Genomic DNA, 22,977 nt, shown 5'->3' on the forward strand with positions numbered 1-22,977 from the left:
CACCCCTACATGCAATCAATATATCACACACACACACACACACACAAAAAATAAATATATATATATATAAAATAAAAAATAGAAGAGGGATTGGTTTTACATACTCGGTCCACTTGGTCCAGATCTTTATAAAAATTTTCTTTCTCAACTTTGAGGGAAAAAGAAATCTTCTCCACAACATAAATCTCATAAACAATTTCAATCCATTCGTCGATGGTGGGAGGTTCCACTTTTAACCATTTCCTCGTGACACATTTCTTACTAGCCGCCAACAACATAGTCAACTATTTTTTGTCTTTTATGTTCCATAAAGTTTGAAACTTTATATCGCCCAAGAACACAGTTTCACATTTTAATGGAATGTTCACATTAAATATATTTTCAATATGTTTGTGGATCTCTTCCCAGTAGGATTTTATTGCTTGGCAGTCCCAAAAGATATGGAAGTGGTTGGCTCCATTAGACCCACAGAGTCTCCAAAAAGACTCGTTTCTGATGACGTTTCTGAATGGGTTTTTTCTCCTTTTTCTTAGAAGAATTTAGGTGGGTTCAGCACATAAAATGCACCAAATGATCTGTTAATAGGATAATAATTTACATTTGTACGGTTTCATGTGCATCAGGAACTGTTATTGTGGAAATTTGACAGCTAAATGATCACCTTTTGGACCAGCTTTAGGATCCTGATGGAATCTGTGACTGACATCTTTATCAATTTAGGTTTAATATTTAGAATCTCTGCATTTGTCCAAATAAACATGTGTATTTCTGATATAATCAGCAAACTTCAGCAGCTATTACTCATTATCATCTTGTTTATTGTTTTCAACAAGCAGAATATTTTGATGTAAAATCCACCTTTAAACAGCCAGAATTGGTTGATTGGTTGTAATTGCTCCAGACGGGAATGTTGATCATAAACATTTGAATGGTTTGTAAATTCACCTGGTTTCAATGCTGCAGAGTAAATTCCCTGTGTTAATAGCTCATGTTTTATTCATATAGAAGCTCAAACTCCTGACGTTATAAACATGTTTACATCCCAATTAGCAATAATTTGCCTAAGAGAGGCAGTGAGGTTAATTTAAAATCTGATTTATGCAAACATCATCAACAATAACTCAACCGTGCATTATGAAATGCATTATTTTAACACTTATCCTTTATATTTGGCCCAAATACAACAAATATAACTCTAATTCTGAAATATAGAAGTAGATAAACAACAAATAAAGATGAGAAGTTGAACTTCACTGTCAGTTTAAAGAGCAGATGGAGCTGATTTCTATGTTTAGTTCGTTTGAACTTCTAAGACAACTTTTCTGTTGTCATTGCATGAAGTCACATGAGTCCATTTCAGAAGGATTTTATTTTCAAACGGTCTCCTGTTCCTCAGTGACCAAATGCAACGAGTCATCTGACATTTAATCAGCGACTTTTCATGCGATTTAACTTGTAATTACACCAGTTTCTTCAGGGAGAAATTGTTGATTATGTTTTACATTTGTTTAATATTGAATAAATGTAAAAGTGATCACCAAAGTGATGTTTAAGAGTTCTCTTTATGTAGATTAACTCTACAGTAATGAAAAATAATCATCAGTTTCTGTTCAGAATACATCTGTAATCTAGTTTAAAAGTTTAAAGATCTTTCAGGATGTTCTGTTTTGGCCTCTGTGGGCAAAGCAAGTTTATTGGTAGAGCACAATTCAAAGTGCTTTACAGCGACCTTAAATCACAAGAAGGCAAATAAAATCATTCCATAAAACATAAAAATTATCTTTAATTCATTAAATTAGAGCAAAGAGTGCAGATAAAACACTTTGAGGTCTCATATGCACAGCTAAACAGAACTGTTTTCAGCCTGGATTTAAACACTGTCAGGGCTGAGGCCTGTCTCACATCTTCTATACCAGCGGTCCCCAACTCCCGGGCCAACGGTACCGGTCCGTGCGTTGTTTGGTACCAGGCCGCGCAGAGAGTATAAATGACTTACATTATTTCCGTTTTATTTTATTATCCGAGCCTTAACAATGTTTTATTTTGAAAAATGACCAAATTCTGTCCGTTACATCCGTCTATGACTCACTCTTGACACTTGCCAAGATGCTTGTCTCGGTCACGTGATACATTAATGCTAATATTAAATGCACAAGCTGGCAAAATGAGTAAAAAACAGTCTTTGAAAAGGGGAAAAGGCCCAGTGAGGAGACAGAAAAAGAGCCTATGACCACTAAGAAAAAGAAAGCTGCATTTAACAGACAAAACCAGGAGAACTACTTAAAAAATGGATTTATTGTGACAGGTGATTCCCACGCACCAAGCCTGCTCTGCATAATAATAATAATAATAATAATAATAATAAAAAGACGACTGGCTCTCCAATGAGGCAATGAAGCCTTCAAAAATCAAAGTTACATAGAAGTACACAGTGGATTCACATTTATTATTATATTTACAAAATACCACAGTTTTTGTGTTGGTCGTATCATTTTACTTTGTTGTATTTATCTGGCACACCTTAAAGGCCGGTCCGTGAAAATAATGTCTGACATTAAAACGGTCCGTGGCGCCAAAAAACGTTTGGGGACCGTTGTTCCAGAAGACTGTTCCAGATGTTAGGAGCATAAAACTGAAACGCAGCCTCAGCTTGTTTAGTCCTGACTCTGGGCACCAGCAGGAGACCCCTCCCTGAGGTTCTCAGAGTTGGTTCATATGGCTCTAACATGTCAGAGATGCACTTTGGTGCTGGACCATGAAGAGACTTGTACCCGAGCAGAGCTGTTTTAAAGTCTATTCTCTGAGCGACAGGAAGCCAGTGCAGAGACCTGAGCACTGGACTAATATGGTCGTATTTCCTGGTTCTGGTCAGGACTGGAGCAGCAGCGTTCTGGATGTACTGCAGCTGTCTTACAGCCCGTTTAGAGCCCAGTGAGCAGGCCGTTACAGTAGTCTAACCTGCTGGAGACAAACGCATGGATTAGTCTCTCTAAGTCTGGTTTAGACACTATTCCTTTGATTCTGCCAATGTTTTTTAGATGGTAAAAAGCTGCTGATGTTACAGATTTAATGTGGCTGTTAAAGTTCAGGTCTGAGTCCAATATTACCCCGAGATTTCTAACCTGAATATTTTTTAGAGAGAGAGTCTCAAGGTGACAGCTGTAGTTAAAGAGGCCGATGGTGGATCTGTTGGAAGACATTACGGGTAACAGAAGAAATCTAAACCCTTCTAAAGTATCACCAGATATCCTTCCAGAATTTGATTCCGGTTGAATACTAATAATCTTACTACCAGAAAGAATCACACCAAAGTAAAACAGTCCTGAAATGGTTCACTTACTTGTTGCAGCTTTGTCCTTTTGCCCCAGCCGTCACATTCACCCACTGCCCTATTTTTAATCAATGTGGACGGAGGGGTAGATAATGAGTTTTGCATAACTTTTGAGTAATTTATCAAATTTGCATCCCTCCAGTCTCCCTCAGTGAGTTACAGAACATGGACTCGGTGTTACATCCCAGCTTTGCAAGTGAGTCATCTGTAAAATGAGACGTTTAGTGCAGAAATGCTTTGATTATTACATTTGGAGGGAATTTAATTCAGTTCAGCTCCATTTGTATAATTTCAGTTCCCAACAAAAAGTCCTCTTTGGCTGCTTTATAGAATGAAACGATAGTTGCCCTTGAGCCGGTGTTTTTGGTGGCGGAGAGGAGAAGAAAGCTTTGTTGTGTCATTATTCATTTCGAGCTTTAACTTCAGGGTTTTTCTGCCGTCTGCAGCTTTCAGTTTGTTTAAAGCTTAATGAGACACGCTCAAATTCGAGAAAATGCTGTAAATTCACGGTTTTCAACTGTTTCGAAACATTTAATTCTGACCCAGCTGTGGTTGTAACGGCTTCAGCTCAGGTGTTAAAGTTTGGGTGCAATATGAAATGATGAGGAACTGGTCAAAGGTCTTTTAAAGCATTTAAAGCTTTAAGCTGACACTCCAGAGCACATCTGATGGCTAATTTCCTGTTATTTACTGAATTATGTTACATCTATGGCACCCCATCAGTTACAAAGCCCTACATATTGTTGCTAATTTAATAAATGTATATGGTGCAGTCAAGTATATCAAGACCTTAATTAAAATGTTCACTTGAATCAGTCTGAAGATTAGAGTAATGATCTCGTTACGACCATTTACCTCTAAGTTTCTTGGTCATTTAGTCTGCAGAGTATTTTGTTTTGACTCGTGTTCCTAAAGGAAGTTGTGATGTATATGATATTAAAACATATCTGTTACACATGACTGTACAATGTTCTAATTAAAGCTGTAATAAAGTTTTAAGGATAACAAAGGGAACCTTGCAACACGAGAAATGCTGTGTACTGCGGGTGATTTGCACATAGTTTGGCAAAAACGAACGACATGAAAATCAAACATTTTTTCACTAAAGGAATAAAGTTTAGACACCTTTTGATGAGGTTATATGTATTTATTAAATACAAACATTGCGGATAGAGGTTGTTAACAGTGTAAAATGAGTTTATTGTCTTAGTAAGAATCCAAATAAACATTTGAGTTTCCCCTTTATGATGACATCTGGGTAAATAAATGTCAGCTCGAGCCTACAGCGCTGAAGCTAAGTTATGGATGTTGATAATGCTGAATAGTGCTTTCTCAAGTGCGTCTCAAGTTCAATACGAATGTAAATCACTACAATTTAAGGTCAAGCCGTATTCTTCAAAGTTAAATCCAGTGTTGCAAACTTAGCAATTTTTTTTTGCCAGATTTCTCTTCAATTCAGACCTCGTCTGTAACGTTTTTTCCCCAAAAAAGTGAGTCGTAACAAGTCTGGCTACTTTTCTGAGAGAGGTTTCTGTTCGGCTGCAGGAACGCCTGAAAAAACCTTCAAGACCTCCAGTCTCTTCTCAAGTTCTCTCACGTGTTCAAGTGTCGACGAAATCACAGCACAGACTTTGTCTTTTGCTTATGTGGATGGAGATTTTTGTCAGATTTCGGCGGTTTTAAATCCAGGATTCTATCAGAGGAGGCGAGAGCAGCTTGGAAATGCTTTTATAATGACCGTGGGTTTACGTGGAGTCTGAATGGGCATGAAAAACGGAGAAATATGTGAATGAGAGCAGTTTTCTGCAAACAGACTTCAGGGGCTGAAATGAAGTACAGTGCGATTGATTGATAGATTTTTATTTTCGAACGTGTATAAAAAAGAAAATGTATGTAACTATTTGTACATACAAAAGAAAGAAAAAGAGAAATAAAAAAAAGGAAGAAATTCAATCTCATAAAGTACTAATACATAACAAAACACCAAACATTGTTCGAAAAAGGAATGAGAAGAAGTACAATACTTTTTTAGTTTCACACCCCTTTTTAACTGCTCTTCAGTTTGTAAATATCTTAACTACAATACACCTAAATAAATATATGCCATATATACACTTCCAAAATATCTAAATAAATATATAATCAAAAAAATAAATATATACTACACACATATCCTTGTAAATATAAATGTAAATATATATATATATATATATATATATATATATATATATATATATATGTTCAACTATCCCCATAAATAAATATATACCACATATACCATGTACTGACTAAATTACAACATAACAATTAACCCTATTCTATTCGTATATTTATTCCTCATCGTCCTCCGTTAACATACTTCCTCTTACATGTACTTGTTTAAAAATATTTTTTGTACCTTTTTTTGAAACAGAATTATATTTGCACTTTGTTTAATTTCTGTCTCCAGACTGTTCCACAGTCACTCCACAGCTCGATGCGCACATGCTTTTCATATTTGTTCGGACCTTTGTTTTTTTTTAATTATTTTTTTAGTATTCATACTGGGGTTACCATTGCACTCAAGGTTACACTTAGCTAACCTACAAGGCTAACCACGGCAAAGCGTTCAACTACTTCACTCACTGGCTAACTGGCTATGGTCAGTTTACCAGCTCATTCGTGCACGATCAGCACAGTAAATCAGTAATGTTGCACCTTTTTCAAACCAAACACACTGTGTGTGTAATAACCCAAATATCAACTCATTCACGCCTCACAAGATTGCTTTTTCTCCCCTTCAGATACAAGATGATCTCCGAGTTTACGTGGCCAAACCACGACTTGCCGTCGGACAAAGATGCAGTGAAGAAGCTGATGCAGGGCTGCGGATTTGACCACGATGTGGCGTACGGCAAAACAAAAGTCTTCATCCGCACACCGCGGACTCTCTTCAGCCTGGAGGAGCAGCGAGCCGAAATGGTCCAGAGAATCGTCCTCTTCCTCCAGAAGGTTAGTGTTCAGACCCATCGAGGTGCTTTATGGGTCCGAACGCCACCATGAAAGCTTGAACCTCTGTTAGAGTTGGACAGAGGTGGATAGAGTAGCCAAAAATTGTACTCAAGTAAAAGTACTGTTACTTCAGAATAATATGACTCAAGTAAAAGTAAAAAGAAGTCATCCAAATAATTACTTGAGTAAGAGTAAAAAAGTGCTCTGTGAAAAAACTACTCAAGTACTGAGTAACTGTTGAGTAACGTCTAATTTATTTGTTAACACAAGCATTCAATCAGACAGACAAACTTACTAAATAATCATCTTTAGGCTAATTAGAGTTCATCCAATTGATGAAATGAATTAAAATGAATTAATTAATTACAAAATAGCTTAAAGTAAAATAATCCAGGTAAATTCAAGTACTTCAATAAAAAATAAAAGAGACTTAGGAAATGTTTAAAACATGTAACCCATATGTAACCTAAAAAACAAACATTCACCTATCCCCGGGGGGATAGGTAAACTGTAAACTGTAAAGCTAACCCGTCCCGCCGCTGAGATTGAGTACGGTCACGTGACCAGACTCCACGGCTTCGTCTGATTGGTGGAACACAGTCAGGTGGTAGAGCCTTTGGGGGAAGTCTCTCTCTCTGTCAGAATAAAACATTAAAATGAGGCGTACGCAGGGGGATAAAAATAATGAGGCGTAGAATACCAAAGAGGTAAGAAGAGAAGTAACCAGCTCATTGTAGCCTAATGTAGCGGAGTAAGAGGACAGTTTCTGCTGCACACATCTACTCAAGGATAAGTAAAAAGTATAGTGATTTAAAACTACTCCTAGAAGTATAATTTTTTTAAAAACTTACTCAAGTAAATGTAACAGAGTAAATGTAACTCGTTACTACCCACCTCTGGAGTTGGACTATTGAAAAGATACTAACTGCAAACACACGTCTCTGACTGCCAGTCGTCAACAACTAGAATCTGATTAGAAGTTTTCCTCTGGTTTCGAGGCCCATTTCAGGCTCCCATCTTCTGCATATGAATAACCCCTGAGGGTAGAAATGCTCTGACTCTGCTCAGTAATACAAGCACTGAGGTATTTTTGGAGCTGATATCATTTAGCCATGTTCTTAGTCTCGGAGGGTGAGTGTCTCTCTGCTCCTTCTCTTCTTTTATCTGACTTTCAGCCGCACAGCTCTTTGTGAGATGAGGATAGTCGAGATTTATAATCTGAGATGTTTTACGCAGGAACAGATTTTATAATGTTGCAGAATGATTGCACATATTGCAGATAACCTGGGTGTTTTGCCAAGTTTTCACTTACATTTGAACCCCTTCGGGTGATGACTCCCCTACTTTGCCATGCACACTATAGGTGTGTATAAGTGGTTGCACACACTCACATCTTACACTATAAATCCTCCTGGTTAATCCACTGATGAATATTTGCCTTGTGAAAAATTCAGCAATCCAGTTTTAGCCGCAAATGATTCTGTTTCTTCATCATATTCCCACAGATGGCTGTAGAATAATTTCCGATGAGCCTAATATTTCATGTTTTCTTTCTTATAGCTCAGATTTGCCTCTAAACATTTTTCATACACTGATTTTTGCAGTGATCTTTAGCTTTAGATTAGCCCCTCATTTGAAACTAAGGGAGCTTGTTGAGGACCTACGCATCAAATAGCCAATGAAATGATAAAATAAGTGAGGACATGCTGTTTGCATAATGTAACTTTAAAGCTCCAGGATGGAAAGCCCTGGATAGAATAAAATGGCTGCTATTTTTTTTAGTTTCTGAGGTTAAAATGTGGGACAGCCAACACGAAAACTAAATGAGATGGAGAGGAAATATCAGACAAATAGAGCCACATTTCTCTTGACTGAGGCTTGAAAAAAGCTGCAATAAATATTTTTTTTTGCAGAAAGACTAACAGAAATATGTGTTTGTTTCATAATATGTTTATTTTAAATGTATTTTTCAGTCAGTACAAACATCTGTTACTCTACCAGTAACACTTTGGATTAAAAAACAACCCAAATCAAGCATTTACTCCATTTTGTTCTAGAATAACTCACTAAATTAAACAAACTAAATTACTTTGGATGTGCTATAAAAAGGTGTTCTGGGACAATTTTAGCAGAATGGGAAGCAGTTAAAATGCACTTTAACATGCAGACGAAAGGAAATAACCTTAACGTATTCTACCCCTTCTGACTAATTTGCTCATCATTTGGGTGAGTCAGATTCAGCCATTCTCTTTAACTTCTTCTGTTTTCATGTGGCTTGAATTAGAATTGAATTAGAATTTAATCAGAGCGCAGCCTCGATGTTGCCTTGATGCTCCAGACACTTAATTTTATTTTTGCATTCTCCAGTCATGAATTAGGCTAAATTGATAAGAAAACCTGAGAGATTTTGTTCCTAATTTCTCTCCAGATGGGTCCTGTTTGGGCTTCGTTACCTTTTTGCCACATGCTGGCGTCTTATATGGGATTTAGTGCCGAAGCAATTAGCTTGTTGATGTATTGCTGATCAGTAGAGGATTAATCTAGAAGAACTACTACCACTGATTGTCATTCATCGAGGCAAAAATATCAAGAACTCCCCCGTTCCAGCCTTACAAACTGAGGATTAGATGCGTTTATCTGTTTTTAATCAGCAACAAAATGTTAAATATTGTCAGTTGAATCAAAAGAATGACAGTTGTAGCCCTCAAATGTGTTTCGAGGTTGAATTAGTTTTTGCCCCAAATCTAGATTTCCCCCCTCAAGCCGAACGTGATTTAAATAATCTTCTATGAATATTGGTCATTTAATGTGTGTCTGAATTGTGCAGTTGATATCCCCTTCATGCCTCAGTGACCTGGTGACACTTCAGGCGAGGATGCCGGCGTCTTGGTGTGATTATGCCGCATTCGCTGACAGGCTGCTGAGCAAAAACTTTACCAGACACAGAGATTGGTTTTTAAGTGTGGACTGAGGCTCTGTCTGGGTATCAAATTAGGGACATACTATGCAAATTGTATGTATGCTTCAAAATGCCACCTCTGACTGACAGCCGTGCAGCAACGGCACCATCGGGGTGTGCACACATAAATCATCTCAGGCGCTATATTCCTCACTTGGGAGCCACATGATTGGCATTCAAGCATTTTTTTCCAACCTGGCATTAGATGAGCTTCATGTTGGCGGATTCCTCCGCGGTGCTGCTTTCATGTGCGCCTCTCTGAAGGTGCATCTCTGAGCTCTCAGACATGAAAGCATCATCCAAGTCCAGTTATCTTCTCCCGACTGGCCTTTGTATTGATCTGTTTGACCCTTTGCTGGCTGTTCCCACAGACGGACCAGGCGGGTGTTCCTTCCACCTCTCCCTCGGGAAAAGTCTGATCTCGTATCTCGCGGTGTAATCCGGCTTTGATAAGGCAGAGAAACCCCAGAGGGATTGCAGCTTTTTTTTTCCATCAAAACAAACCTCACATCAGTGCAGAGGTGGCAGAGGAGTGGTGTTTTAATCTTGCCCTCCGTTAACTTTATTAAATTTGACTTACCCCCTGCTGCGTCCTGTGAGCCGAGTTCCAGCCTCGTTTTGGCGTTGATGAAGGTAGTCCGGCTAGTTGGCTGGGGTTTAAAAAATAAAGCGTTTTGCTTCTCAAAACAATATGCGTTTAAAAGAGTAATACATTTGCATCACAAAATCGTTCTGCAGGAAAAAGTCAGACCTCACAATCGCTTGGCACTATTTTCTCTCCCTTCGTATCACTGCGTGCTGCCGCCTGCCAACAGCCGCGCCTGTTACGGTGTTTCCTGCTTGGTCTGCACTTCGGTCTGCACAGCAGGCAGTGATACGAAGGGAGAGAAAATAGTGCCAAGCGATTGTGAGGTCTGACTTTTTCCTGGAGAACGATTTTGTGATGCAAATGTATTACTCTTTTGAACGCATATTGTTTTTAGAAGCAAAACACTTTATTGATAGGAACGCAGCCAACTAGCCGGACTACCTTCGTCAAACGCCAAAGCGAGGCTGGAACTCGGCTCACAGGACGCAGCAGGGGGTAAGTCAAATTTAATAAATTATATTGCTAATATGGGATGTCATACAGCTTCATGTCAAAAGAGGCGAACTATCCCTTTAAGGTTTGCAGAATGCGCTGCACTCAGTGACACACAAGGTCAAATAGTGATGTGACAGCTGAATTTACTCCTATATCTGTCACGCTGTTACTCGTACAAACATCCCAGCCCGAGTCTGATCGGCGGTGCCAAGCAATCCCCTTATCAGCACCTGGCACACCATGCTGCCTCATGCCAGGCGGCTCCGCCGTGCCAAGACTGGTGTACGACTGAGGCGCAGACACACTTCTTCTTCCTCTGTTTGCCTCACGGATTCATTATGATAATATTAGCTTGCAAAGTCAAACAGCTAAAAGCCCAATCTGTGACTGTGCACCTCCTTGTGCTAAACTGGGAGAACATTATGCTCTGCAGCCATGGTTTCCACCCAGGTTGAAATTTATTGCAGGCAAGCCTCAGTGTCTTGCAACTGGTTGCTTTACGTCTCACTTTGTGCATTGACGACACCGAACGATAACTGGAAGAAAGGCCATAAGAAGCACACAGTTCAGCAGATACAGAGATAATATAAATTATACATCGGCCACCCCCACCTTCTCTGTCTTAGAAATGAATATTTTATCAGTTCAAGCTTAGCCATCCACATCATTGAAACTGTCGGCTCTTGTCGGAATAGGGATGATGACGAGAAGAGACCCCCCCCTCCCGTGTATCCTGTGCCGCGGCCTTAATTGCTTTCCAAAGCTTTACATAGTCCCCGTGCAGCAGGCGGGGTGGGTGTTTTGTCTCGGGTCGTCAGCCTTCAGAGCAAAGCCACGGGGGCCTTGTTTGGACAGGAGTTTAATGAAAATTTCCACAAAGGATAAATGCCTTTATTTTATTATTTTATATTGTTTCCCAGTGGGTGAGTGATTTCCTCAGGCAGTTATTTAAATCTTGGGTAATCTGCGGGTAACTCTGTTGCCTCCGCTCTGCCTAACTGCCCGGAACTGATCTGCTTCTCTGGAAGACCTCAGCAGAAACCCGACAGCGTCATCCTCTGATCCCGTCTGAACCTGCGACGTGTTTAAGTCATCCTCCCAACACCGGCAGATGAAAGGGAGGTGGTTTAACTTTTTGTAGCGATCACGCTGCTGGATTTCGATGAAAAGAGATTCTTCTGCTTCTTCTGTTCTCACAGACACCTTTCAGGTGTTATCACAGCTCATTCCCCTGATCTTTCACCTCCTTTTAGGGACGCATCTGGTTCTTTCTGGAGGCAAATGTCAGAAACTCCTTCTAATTGTTGCAGCCTATGAATATACCACATCGCACATGATCTTTTGTTGGCATAAAAACTCTAAATTCCATATTTCACTCTCCTGATCCTCACTTAGGTCATTCGTTTCAATAAAACTCAAATTTTTAATTTTTTCTCTCTTTATTTTACATTCAAAGTTTGAGCTTCATTGTGTTAAAATGTACCGACGTGCAGAGTTTACCACCAGAAGGCAGTTGGAAAGTCTACAGTAAACACAGAGATTAAACTTTAAGCCTGTGACATAAAAAGGAGCAATATTTTGAAATGGTTTTATTATATTATTGTTTTTTTCCTTTTTTCACTGGTCAAGAAACCTGTTAACACGCTCTAACATCTGGCTTTTGAGTGCAACGTATGCTTTGCTGTCTTTGCAGCCTCAGTGCAGGAATTGCAAACAAGATTGAGACAAAGAAATAGCCCAAAAGAAAAGTAAACTTATCAGTTGACCATCATGCCTGCCCTGCTTTTCATGGAACACTGAAATGAGTCCTTAGCCAGCTATTAGTCAGGGTCTGACCTTACCTTCCTGAGACTGTTGGAGGAGCAGATTCGGAGCAGAAATCCTCAACCTCTAATGGCTAATTTTCCTTATCAACTTGTTAAAAACACTGTTCCTATCAATAACCATCAGCTTCTCAAGTCCGTTTGTCTCCATATGAAATACATGGAATCGTACTCATGATGGCCAACAAACCTGTTTTGCTGATATACTTAAATTATCTGTCCCGTGTTCTCTGTGGACGGATGAGTCAGTGGATTTTATTGTGACCCCCTCCAATACTGCTGACCATCGGCAATAGTGCTCCAATCTATTCGGTCCTGTCCCATCGAGCTGATGGATGGGCCGTTCATTCAGTTTCCTCTCCAGCTTTTCCTCTCTTTCAATCAGATTACGATGTTTGGAATCGGCTTCAACGCGTTTGTCTCACATCACTGGAGCACATTAGCCCTGAGGTAAAAAAGTTTGATTATTGTGATGGGAGGAACGGGGATCTGCGTCAGTACAGTGGTGTTGGTGTTAGCGGTGAGTGTGCCGCTCACTCGAGCACTTTATCGATTTATGATAATGCCTCCTGACCCGCTCCTCTGCCCGGTGTCACTGTCTGACAGCCAGTGGTCAGAGCACGGTGCAGCTTCACCAACTTCTGTCACACACATTTGATTTCAACCCCCTCCGCCCGCCGTGTGCATCCAGCATGTCACTGGAAATCCAGCTCGATGTCCCCGGAGGACGTGGAAACTCGAGCTTTCAGCATTAAATTGCAGCCGTGTGTGTCAGCGCTGCTTCCCGGCCCGTCTGTCTTCTCATGTGGGAACGTAATACCGCTTTCAGTTTCCCTGTATGTGAAGTCGAGGGGAAACGGTTGCTCGTTTTAGATTTTATCAGCTGCCATTACTGCAGAGCTACAGACAGATATTCAGCATCCAGTGACGGGACCTTCCAGCTCTCACCAGTTGCCCCCCAGCACATGTGATTTACCCAATGTTGTTTTTTTTTTACCCAAACCTCAGCAAACTGAGAAAAAGATCCCCAATCTGGCTTTGATGAGCTCGTAAATCCGGGGTCCCAGAGCGTGGATGGGCTGGCTCCACGATGATCAGATGGCTTTATTGGCCGGGAAGGTGTAGCGGCAGACCGTCAGGGGCCTTGTTATTGGCCTGATTTATCCACAATCCCCCGAGTGCCATCTTCATCAGCTCGCCACCGTCGATGCTGCACTGTTTGAGCACCAGAAAAGGTTTTATGGTGTGTGTGTGGATGTTACTCTTAACATCTCTCTCTGCCACATACTGTAACGAGGCTCCAAAGACTGTAGAGACGGTTAATGCCTCTTCTTGTCTGATTCATGGTTGCTTTATGGTCTCTCTTTTCTCCTGTTCTGCTTCTCACCTCCAACAGCAGTCACATTGTAATTAGTGACTTGTGGCGTAAATAAACCCAGTTGTTGATCTGGCACGGGGTCCGTGCACCATGTGGCTATGATGAGACGGGCAGCTTCTCAGCTGAGCTCTGACTGAAGCTCCATTTTGGCCACTGTTTGCTCTGCTTTTGGGTTTATATTATGAGCACATGTGGTACTGTGTGCTGTGTGCAGAGCTGCAGGAATTTAGATGAATTGTATATGAGGAATAAAACCTGCTCTCTTTTTAAAAACCAAATTCAAATCATCTTTTTCATGTAACCAACCTCTAAAATGAGGAAATGTACGAATGAGTGTTTAATTATCAGTTCAACTTTCATTTTGAACAAAAAGAAACTACATTCAATGTTCCACAAATCTGCCAATAAAGCTACTATTATTATTAAGTTTATTAAAGGAGCTCCCAGTCAGGTTGTGCTATAAAGGAGCTCACCTTCCACCAAAGTCATAATAATTATCACCCACCATAGACTTTAGCTCCTAACTCAAACCACTCCAGTGTGAGATCGTAGCAGAAAAGTCATAAATGGGAGAGGAGTCCGAAAGTGCAGCACGAATCTCACACTAGTCATCTCCTGCATGACCATCTGGGCATCAGCGCCTCCTGCCATTGCCTTCTTCCCCCTTAGAAGCATGTGGGCAAATGAACACGAGCAGGACATGAAAGAAAAGATAAATGTGCTGATGAGCAGAAACTGAAGCTGCATCTGTGGAGCAAACGGAGCAAGGAAAACCATAACGATTGGACAATTGTGTGCAGTGTTTTCTTTTGCTACGGACCAATATTAAGCAGTTATATTCTTGCTATCCAGTGGAACGTTTTTGTTACTAAAGAGCCTGATGGCTTGCTGTTTAACACAATGTCCCCTGATCTAATGCCTGGATAGATATCAGCAGATTCCTTTTTTTTGTTCTTTGGTTGTCTTCTCTCATCACAGCTTTCAGGTGTCTCACACTATTAAATCCCCGAGGCCGACTTGTTGCTTTGCTTAGTTTTAAAATCATACTACGCAGGTTGTTATTGAAAGCCTCTTTTATTTCTAAATGATCAGAACAGGTGCACATTGTAGCAAACATGCTGTTGAGTAGCACACGACTTGGTTCAAACATGGAAAAAAAAACAGTTTCCACCTTTTACGCTCAGTGTATAACCACAGATATTGATATTAGGCGCATTCGCACTGTAGGAACCTTTGGCAGTTCCTATAACCTTTTCAGGAACGGGGCCGTTTTTTCCCACATTCGCACTTACAGGAACTCGGGACCACGGCCCTCAGTTCCTGGAACCATTTTAACTCTTTTCAGGGTTCCATAGGAACACATCTGACGGAGGTGTTTGGTGGTCGGTAGCTCCGCCCCTTGTCATGCTGTCACGGCTGAAATGTTTCCTCATACGACACGGACACAACCGGCGCGTGTTTAATAAGTTAAACTGACACGTGGTCTCCTTTGTCTGCGGCGCGCTGCTCTCCTTCCTTCTTGAAACCAAGAAGATTGGCCTGCGCTCCATCCTTCGTCTCCTGACTCTCTCTGTGAGCTCTTCCAGCCTCCATGTTAGACGCCCGATGTGATCGTCCATGATTAATATCACCATCATGCAGACCATGAACACGGTGGCCTCCCCGCTCTCCATATCAAATTAAATCAAAGTCAAATTTATTTATATAGCACATTTCATGTACAAACAGTTCAAAGTGCTTTACATAAAATAAAAGCATTGCAGCAGGGAGCGCAAGAAGCATTAAAAATACATAAAAGAATATAAAGAGAAACAAATAAAATAATTTCAATGATTTTGAACAGTCCAGATAAGTTCAAAGATAGCGTGCAGATTTCATGCATAGACACATGAGAAAAGAAATGTTTTTAACCTGGATTTAAAAATGTCTCCATTTGGTGAAAGTTTAATCTCCACTGGCAGTTTGTTCCACTTGTTTTCAGCATAACAGCAAAATGCTGCTTCTCCATGTTTAGTCTGGACTCTGGACTGGACCAGCTGACCTGAGTCCTTGGATCTCAGAGCTCTGCTGGGTTTATATTCTCTGAACATATCACAGATGTAAACTATCAGCAGGCTTTTAAAATCTATTCTGTGACTGACTGGAAGCCAGAGTAAAGATTTTAACACTGGTGTGATGTGTTCAGATCTCTTAGTCCGGGTTAAAACTCCAGCAGCAGCGTTCTGGATGAGCTGCAGATGTTTAATGCTCTTTTTGGGAAGTCCAGTTAAAAGACCGTTAGAGTAATTTTGTTTTGTTTTGTTTTGTTGTTGGATGTGGCACTAAAGTAACACGTCACTGTCGCAGACGGTTGCGTCACGTCAGTCCCTATCAGGTCCCGACTCGTGTGCGAATGCAAACTGAAACAGTTCCCCTGGGGAAGGACAGTTATTAGATCACAATTCGACCGTTCTTAGAACTGCTCTGTCCGAATGCGGCTATTATCTGATTTTAAATCCTAATTTCGATGCACTCTGAGACTTTAATCCACGTCAGCAACATTTTTAGCAGTAATATTTGACCTGATTTGCAGAACCGCAGCGTGTACAGTCGGAATTTCAGTGAAACAGATGTTCACCTCATTCACAGAGGAAGCCAAATCAGCTGCAGTCACTGAAACACATTCAGCGCTCTCGCTGCCATCACCCTGAGCGCGTGGGGGAGTCATCCAGGGGCCGACTCCAGATGAAACTGCGGTCTCTCCCTGCTCGTGCTCTCATGCATTTTGTATGAGAGACGATGCACCACGGCGGAAACAGAGGACAAGGTTGTTGAAGACCATTACGGCAGAGAAGCTCCATTTGAGACGCACAGCGACACAGCGGAGAAAATATTTAAGTAACTGAGTAGATGTGGAGTTGATTTGCATAAAGACTGCAACGATCCACCGTGAGAGCTTTAATGCGATGCTTATTTTAGGGATTCAAGTGGGATTTTAAATCTTTATGGCTCTGAGAAATGTGCACAGAAGCAGAAAACATGAAGTGGTCACAGCACTATTTAAAGCCCACTGGTCTGGTTTCTGTCTGTAAAATCTCAGCTGTTTTACCCAGATCTGCCTGATCCCAGCTTAATGGACACAACGCATGATTATGCAAACTTGAAAATCCAAATTAAACCCCTACTTTACTCAGACAGACGAGGCTGGCTTTCAGATGAGGCGGCCGACTGTCCTTAGTTGATCTTCAGCTTGTTCAGAAGGCGACTCTGAACTGTTCAGTGTCACGTTTCTTTAGTTCAGAGGTGATATTTTTTTTTTAACGTCTGGAGCAGTGATACTCACTATTTATTTCACAAGAGCCACATTAAGGGAAGAGCCACTTCTACGACAACATACTAAAGTCCCCTTTTGCAAATATGCATTTCTACATATAAAACATCCCACAAAAAAAGAAACAACACAGCCAATACATTTTCAATTAAGACCACATTTACCTTAATACTGGGATGAGCGGAAGCTGGCATGCATGTCCTTGACTTTCTTCATGTTGTATTTGTAGTTTGTTGTTGTAATCATAGTGAGACATTCAGGATGAGCATGGTGTTTGTGCTGGTTTTTGCCATTTTTTAATTAAAAACCGATCCATTGTGCCTGCATCTCGCGCTGGCTAAAGGAGCTAGCGAGCACTGCGGTGAAGTGTGACGGTGGTTTAAGTGGGCTGCGTTGCCAGGTTTAACAGTCCCCCCTTTAGGAAACGCCATTAAGCCTTAATTATTACTTAATAAAAGTACTTAATACTACAAAAATGCAAACTTATTACAAATACATAATACTGTGCAGTATCCGCTGTATGTTATTTGAAAAAATGTATTGTTATTGTTACCATATTGTTATAAGCTACTATACGTGTACAAGCCACCAATTAAAGCTTGAGGAGCCGCACAATGAGTATCTCTGGTCTGGAGGAAAGAAACGCACAACTTAAACACTTTTTCTTTTTTTTCTGGATGCTGTTCAACCATCAGTCTCATCAGGTGAACACCACCTCCTCCACAGTTTTAATATGCAAAATGTAAGAAATCCTTTTCTTTACCAACGGCCTCCCCCACACTTTGCACAAATTAAATATTCATGATCTCCGTGATTATTGTGCTTTACACTGAGAGGAAATCCAGGAGTGGGCCTCCAGTGAGCTCTGCAGCATCGCCCTGAATGTGCCACTGTGGAGACCGTGACACTGGATTAGTGATTTTTAAGGATTATTGAGGCAACACACCAACATCAAGCTGTGTGTGTGTGTGTGTATAAGAAGGAGGGAGTACAGTAAAAGCAGAGCATATGGCGGTGATTTTAGAGAGGGTGGGTTAAGAGTTCCGGCTCCCTCGAGTCCAACTTGCATCTATTATTCATTACATTGAGGCTCTGATAGCCACTCAGCCTATGTTTGGTTACAAGCAGGCTTCTTTCAGTCAGAATTTAAGCTGCTCAAACATCGTCATCAGACTGAGGGGTCATCATGACTAAACAGTTTCTTTGTGTCTTACAACACCATGAAAGACGAGTTACTGGGCTGCAGGGATGTTTAGCTGCATTAAGTTACACTTTATAGTGCTGCATGGTTGAATTAAAAGGTCATTGTGATTGTAATCGTGTTTACTGGGGAGTTATTATAAACATTTATGGCATTTATCCTGAACACGCAGAGTGGTAAATGTTCGAATGTGGGATGACACAAGGATTTTTGGTGCTGTTTTTAATCGCTTGTCTTGTCTGAATCTTCACTCGATGTGATGCTCGGCCTCTCTGAGTCCGCCTGAGCTGCGACCAGCCAGCCGTGCCAAGTCAGTGGTTGTGTCTTCAGCCAACACCCTCCCGGTGCTGGAAATGCAACCGTTTTCTTACTTCACTGTCCGGTGTGTTGTTTGTTTACCAACTGTGACCATTCCGTCAACCTCAAAACGTCAAATCTGAGGCGACGTATAGAGCCTGTGGAGCATGATTTATCTTTTACAGCTGATGTTGGACTCAGAATAATTCAGATTAGACCAGTGAAAGTGAAGATATTTCCATAATTAGATCAAATCTAGAAACGACAGATCTGACAGTTTCAACATTTTAGGCTGGAGAAGAGACCTTCAACGGTCATTTAATTCATGAGTTTAAATCAAATCAAATTTATTTGTACAGCATATTTCATGTACAAACAGTTCAAAGTGCTTTACTTAAAATAAAAGCATTGCAGCAGGGATTGGAAGAAGCATTAAAAATACATAAAAGAAATGAATTTAAAGAGAAACAAATAAAATCATTTAAATTATTTAAAAACAAGCAAAAGTACGGATAAATTAAAAGATAGCGTGCAGATTTCATGCATAGACACATGAGAAAAGAAATGTTTTTAACCTGGATTTAAAAATGTTTCCATTTGGTGAAAGTTTAATCTCCACTGGCAGTTTGTTCCACTTGTTTGCAGCATAACAGCTAAATGCTGCTTCTCCATGTTTAGTCTGGACTCTGGACTGGTCCAGCTGACCTGAGTCCTTGGATCTAAGAGCTCTGCTGGGTTTATATTCTCTGAACAGATCACAGATGTAAACCATCAGCAGGCTTTTAAAATCTATTCTGTGACTGACTGGAAGCCAGAGTAAAGATTTTAAAGAAACACTAGAGAAGTTTGTGAACCTCAAAACTACCTGATTCTGACTTGAAGCTCCCCCGGGGCTGAGATACAGCAGCTCAGGACATTTTTTGTGGCCAAATAAACTCGCATATCGGGCTGTACATGTGCAGGGCTCACACAGGTTTGTTTTTCTGACAGTTACACCCCACACCTGTAGGGGGAGCCAAAGAGCAAAGAAAACTCCCTGGAGTCTGGTGTTACTTTAAAGTGACTTAAGTCCGTTTTTTATCTTCCAGGCATGCCTCTGTGTCCAAGACATGTCATGCAGAATATTGCTCCATAAATTATTTAGAATAGTTACCCGGTCCCGTGTTTCCAGGTGTGGCGAGGAACCGTCGCCAGGATGCGATACCGGCGGATGCGCGCCGCTCTGATCATCCTGCAGGCCTACCGGCGCTACAAGGTGAAGTCCTACATCCGCGAGGTCAACCGTCGCTTCAAAAACGTGCGGTCCATGAGGGACGGCGGCAGGCACGTGAAGTGGCCCGCGCCCCCGAAGGTCCTGCGGAGATTTGAAGAGGCACTCAAAAGCATCTACAACAGGTACAGGCAGGGAGGCGCTTTTATAGATTTAATGGTGTTCAGACTGCTGTTCTCCCAGCACAGCGGCAGAGGATGAACCTTTTAAGGAAAATTGCTTTCCTAAAATAGCTGAACTTAATGGTAAATCTGAACCCAGCTGCAGAAAAACAACACACGGCCTCGAGTGTAATTTTACATCCAGACGAGTCCGTTTGGAGCAACGTTTCCTCCAGCCTCAGGCTCAAGCTGGGCATTGATTTTTCTTCTCTCCCCCCCCCCCCCTCCATCAAAGACTCATCACTGCCTTTCATCTTATTGTCTGTTTGCTTCTCTCTTTTTTCTTCCTCGGAGCTGGGAACAGTTAGAAGGTAGCCCTCCTGGAGAATTATGTTGGCTGTCAGAGTTTGTGAGTGAAAGGGCTGTGAGCGCAGCACAATCCAGATGGGGTCCGCTGCACCCCCCCACCGACTCACCGACCCACACACACAACAACAAGGCTCTGTGCAGAGAAACTCCCTTTTCCCCTGCTTTGAGTTTGCTCCTCACGTGCGTTTTTTGGACGTTTCCTTTAGGTGGTGGGCATGGACTCTCATCAAAGGCCTCTCCCCAGAGGAGGCTCTGCAGGTGAGGGCCAAGGTAGCCTGTCTGGAGGCCCTGAAGGGCCAGAGGGCCGACCTGGGGCTGCAAAGGGCCTGGGAAGGAAACTGCCTGGTGAGTGCAGAAGGGATCAAAGACAATAAACAGAAAGAACGTTTACGTATCTCACTCTGTGCACTCTCAGAAAATAAAGTACAGAACTGATGGCTTGTCACTGGGGCAGTACCCTCAGAAGGTATAGTTTTTTACCCTTGTGGTTTGTACCTTACAGAGACCAATCTTGTACCTCTGTTGGCAATTTTGTACCCTAATACTGAAGTACAAAAATTTGCCTTCATGGGGTACAGTATATCCATCCATCCATTTTTTTTATTTAAACATATTAATATTTAGGCTACTGCCATTAGTAGAGCCTAACACAGACTGTCTATTGTACCCCAGCATGTAGAAAAAAAAGGTACATATAGGTACCTTTAGGTCCAATAATTAACCCTAAGGGGTACATTAGTATAGATTGTACCTCAGGGGACAAAAAAAGGAGTCCTACTGTACCCATATTTCTGAGAGTGTAGTCGTGGTTTTAAATCTTTTTCCTGATTCGTGCATTTCTGCAGTCGTTATATTTTACATTTCAAGAATATGCAGCCGCCGGAGGTCTTTAGAATCTTCTTTTTAAAGCAGGTTTACAAGGTAAATGATGTAAAAGAGCATGAATTATTACCTAACTAACACATCTATTACAGCTCAGTGAGTAAACTGTTAGACTGAACTGGATTCTTCGGTGGATTCAGGCATTTAATATAATCACCTTCATTATGAAATCGGCTCTTTTTACACCGGTAATGCATTGATAATAAGCTTCTTTTTCAACAGCCTCAGCTCCATTCATGTCGGTGTTTTAACCGGGTTGTTTTTGTGTCCGGCAGAAACGCGACAGCCCCGACACGGCCTCGTCGTTCACGCTGGTTTCCAGCGAGCTGCAGCGGAAAGACAAATTCATGAGAGTTTTGTTCTCCTGCAACGTGCGAAAGGTAGCAAGGCTTCCAAAGCGTTTGGCCTCCTCTAACCACATATTAATTTAGTCACAACATGCTCCCTCCAGGGTGTTTAGATCTCTGTGTGCACAGACTGTATCTGGTTTGGATGACTAATGAGGAGCTTTGTTGTTTCCCAGATCAACCGTTTCCACAAGGCAGAGAACCGGGCCGTGCTCATCACTGACCGCCACCTGTACAAGATGGACCCCCTGAGGCAGTACAAACCCATGAAGAGCATCCCCCTCTACAACGTATGACCTCCGTTCCTTTTTACTTCCTCCTTTCCAGCAAGTAGCGGGTAGGAAGCAGAGGTTACACACTGGGTACATGTTTAACACGTGGAGGAGATATTCTAGATGAAAATCAATAAAGATGGATACAAACAAGCCTACAAAGAGATAACAAGGACAGTAAGCTATGAATTAATCATTAGAAGATTATTTATACACAAGGTAAGATGCTTTATGTAAGTGGTGAAGATGTGGCAACAACATGGAGGGAAAACAGCCGATTATGTGGGAACTTAGCTGCAGCTTCTCGAAAAAACGAAGCAGTACTTCTCATTGTCTTTTCTGTTTTTTTACCGATACAAAAAAAACTTTCACAGGACAATAAAACAACGACAAAATTTCTAACTGAATTTTTTCTTCTTCTACTATTCGAACCTTGACCTATTCTCAGCTGACATATAAACAAAGAAAAAACATGTAACACCACATATAAGAATAAATTAAATCGGGTTTAGAAATATCTGTTCTTTTAATACTATCGATATAATATTTAAACTAAATCTGAATGTCAATAATAATGATTAAAGATACAACAGATTATGATGTCGGATATAAGGAATCAGTGATTCTGCTAATGCTAATTGGCTAATGCTGATGCTAATTATTGTGATCTTTTATTTATTCTTTTAGCCACATCTGTTAGATTTCTTTCAGCAGCTGGTCATGTGTCAGATTAACCCACCTCTACTGTTCACGTCACCTCAGCAGTTCAGACTTGTGCTGACTGAATCTCACTCGGTCCAACCCCCCTCAAATAGCTGTTGCATAATGTAACGGGGTGGGGGGGAGACCAATTTCAGAGCAAAGCAGTGGAACAGAAAAATGGATCATGATTTAAGCTTTTCATAGCTGGTGGCAACGCATGCTGCGCTCAAATGATGGGTTCAGAAAACATCAACACGCAGCGAAATGAGAAGACGCTGGGAAAATGAATAATAGAGTCCCTGCAGAAACATACATGGAGTCACCCTTCTAGTTGGTCATAAAGGATGATTTTCCATGTTTTTTTTGGTGTATTTTGCTTAGCTCTTCCTTGTATATCCTAACAGTAATTTGAAGCCCTTTTGAGCTGTATTTCTGATATTTAATTTAATCTGGTTATTATTAGTGGCTTTTGTGAAGATGAATCATTCTGTATCTCCTGCTGAGTGTGTTAACTAACTAACACTGAAGCTAAGTGATTGGGCTTCGTGCTTCTGCAGCAGAGGTGATGCTGTGGTCTTTGGTCTCTCACCAGCCCGTGTCTGCTAAAAATCACATTCACAATGTTTTAGGCCCGTCAATGGTGCTGCATGCACGCGTAAC

At 41.1% G+C, this 22,977-nt stretch overlaps 1 protein-coding gene across 2 annotated transcripts in view; it reads left to right on the forward strand.

Annotated features, from left to right (window-relative positions):
- myo1d (myosin 1D) overlaps positions 1–22,977 on the forward strand; it is a 138,298-nt gene that overhangs the window by 64,159 nt on the left and 51,162 nt on the right. For both annotated transcript variants that reach the window (XM_075456739.1, XM_075456740.1), the window contains exons 16-20: positions 6,115–6,322; positions 19,546–19,769; positions 20,321–20,459; positions 21,272–21,376; positions 21,520–21,633. In XM_075456739.1, the coding sequence (XP_075312854.1) occupies positions 6,115–6,322; positions 19,546–19,769; positions 20,321–20,459; positions 21,272–21,376; positions 21,520–21,633 (790 nt within the window). The remainder of the gene's footprint in view (positions 1–6,114; positions 6,323–19,545; positions 19,770–20,320; positions 20,460–21,271; positions 21,377–21,519; positions 21,634–22,977) is intronic.

This window comes from Odontesthes bonariensis, chromosome 23, assembly GCF_027942865.1.
Source record: "Odontesthes bonariensis isolate fOdoBon6 chromosome 23, fOdoBon6.hap1, whole genome shotgun sequence".
Lineage (NCBI taxonomy): Eukaryota > Metazoa > Chordata > Actinopteri > Atheriniformes > Atherinopsidae > Odontesthes > Odontesthes bonariensis.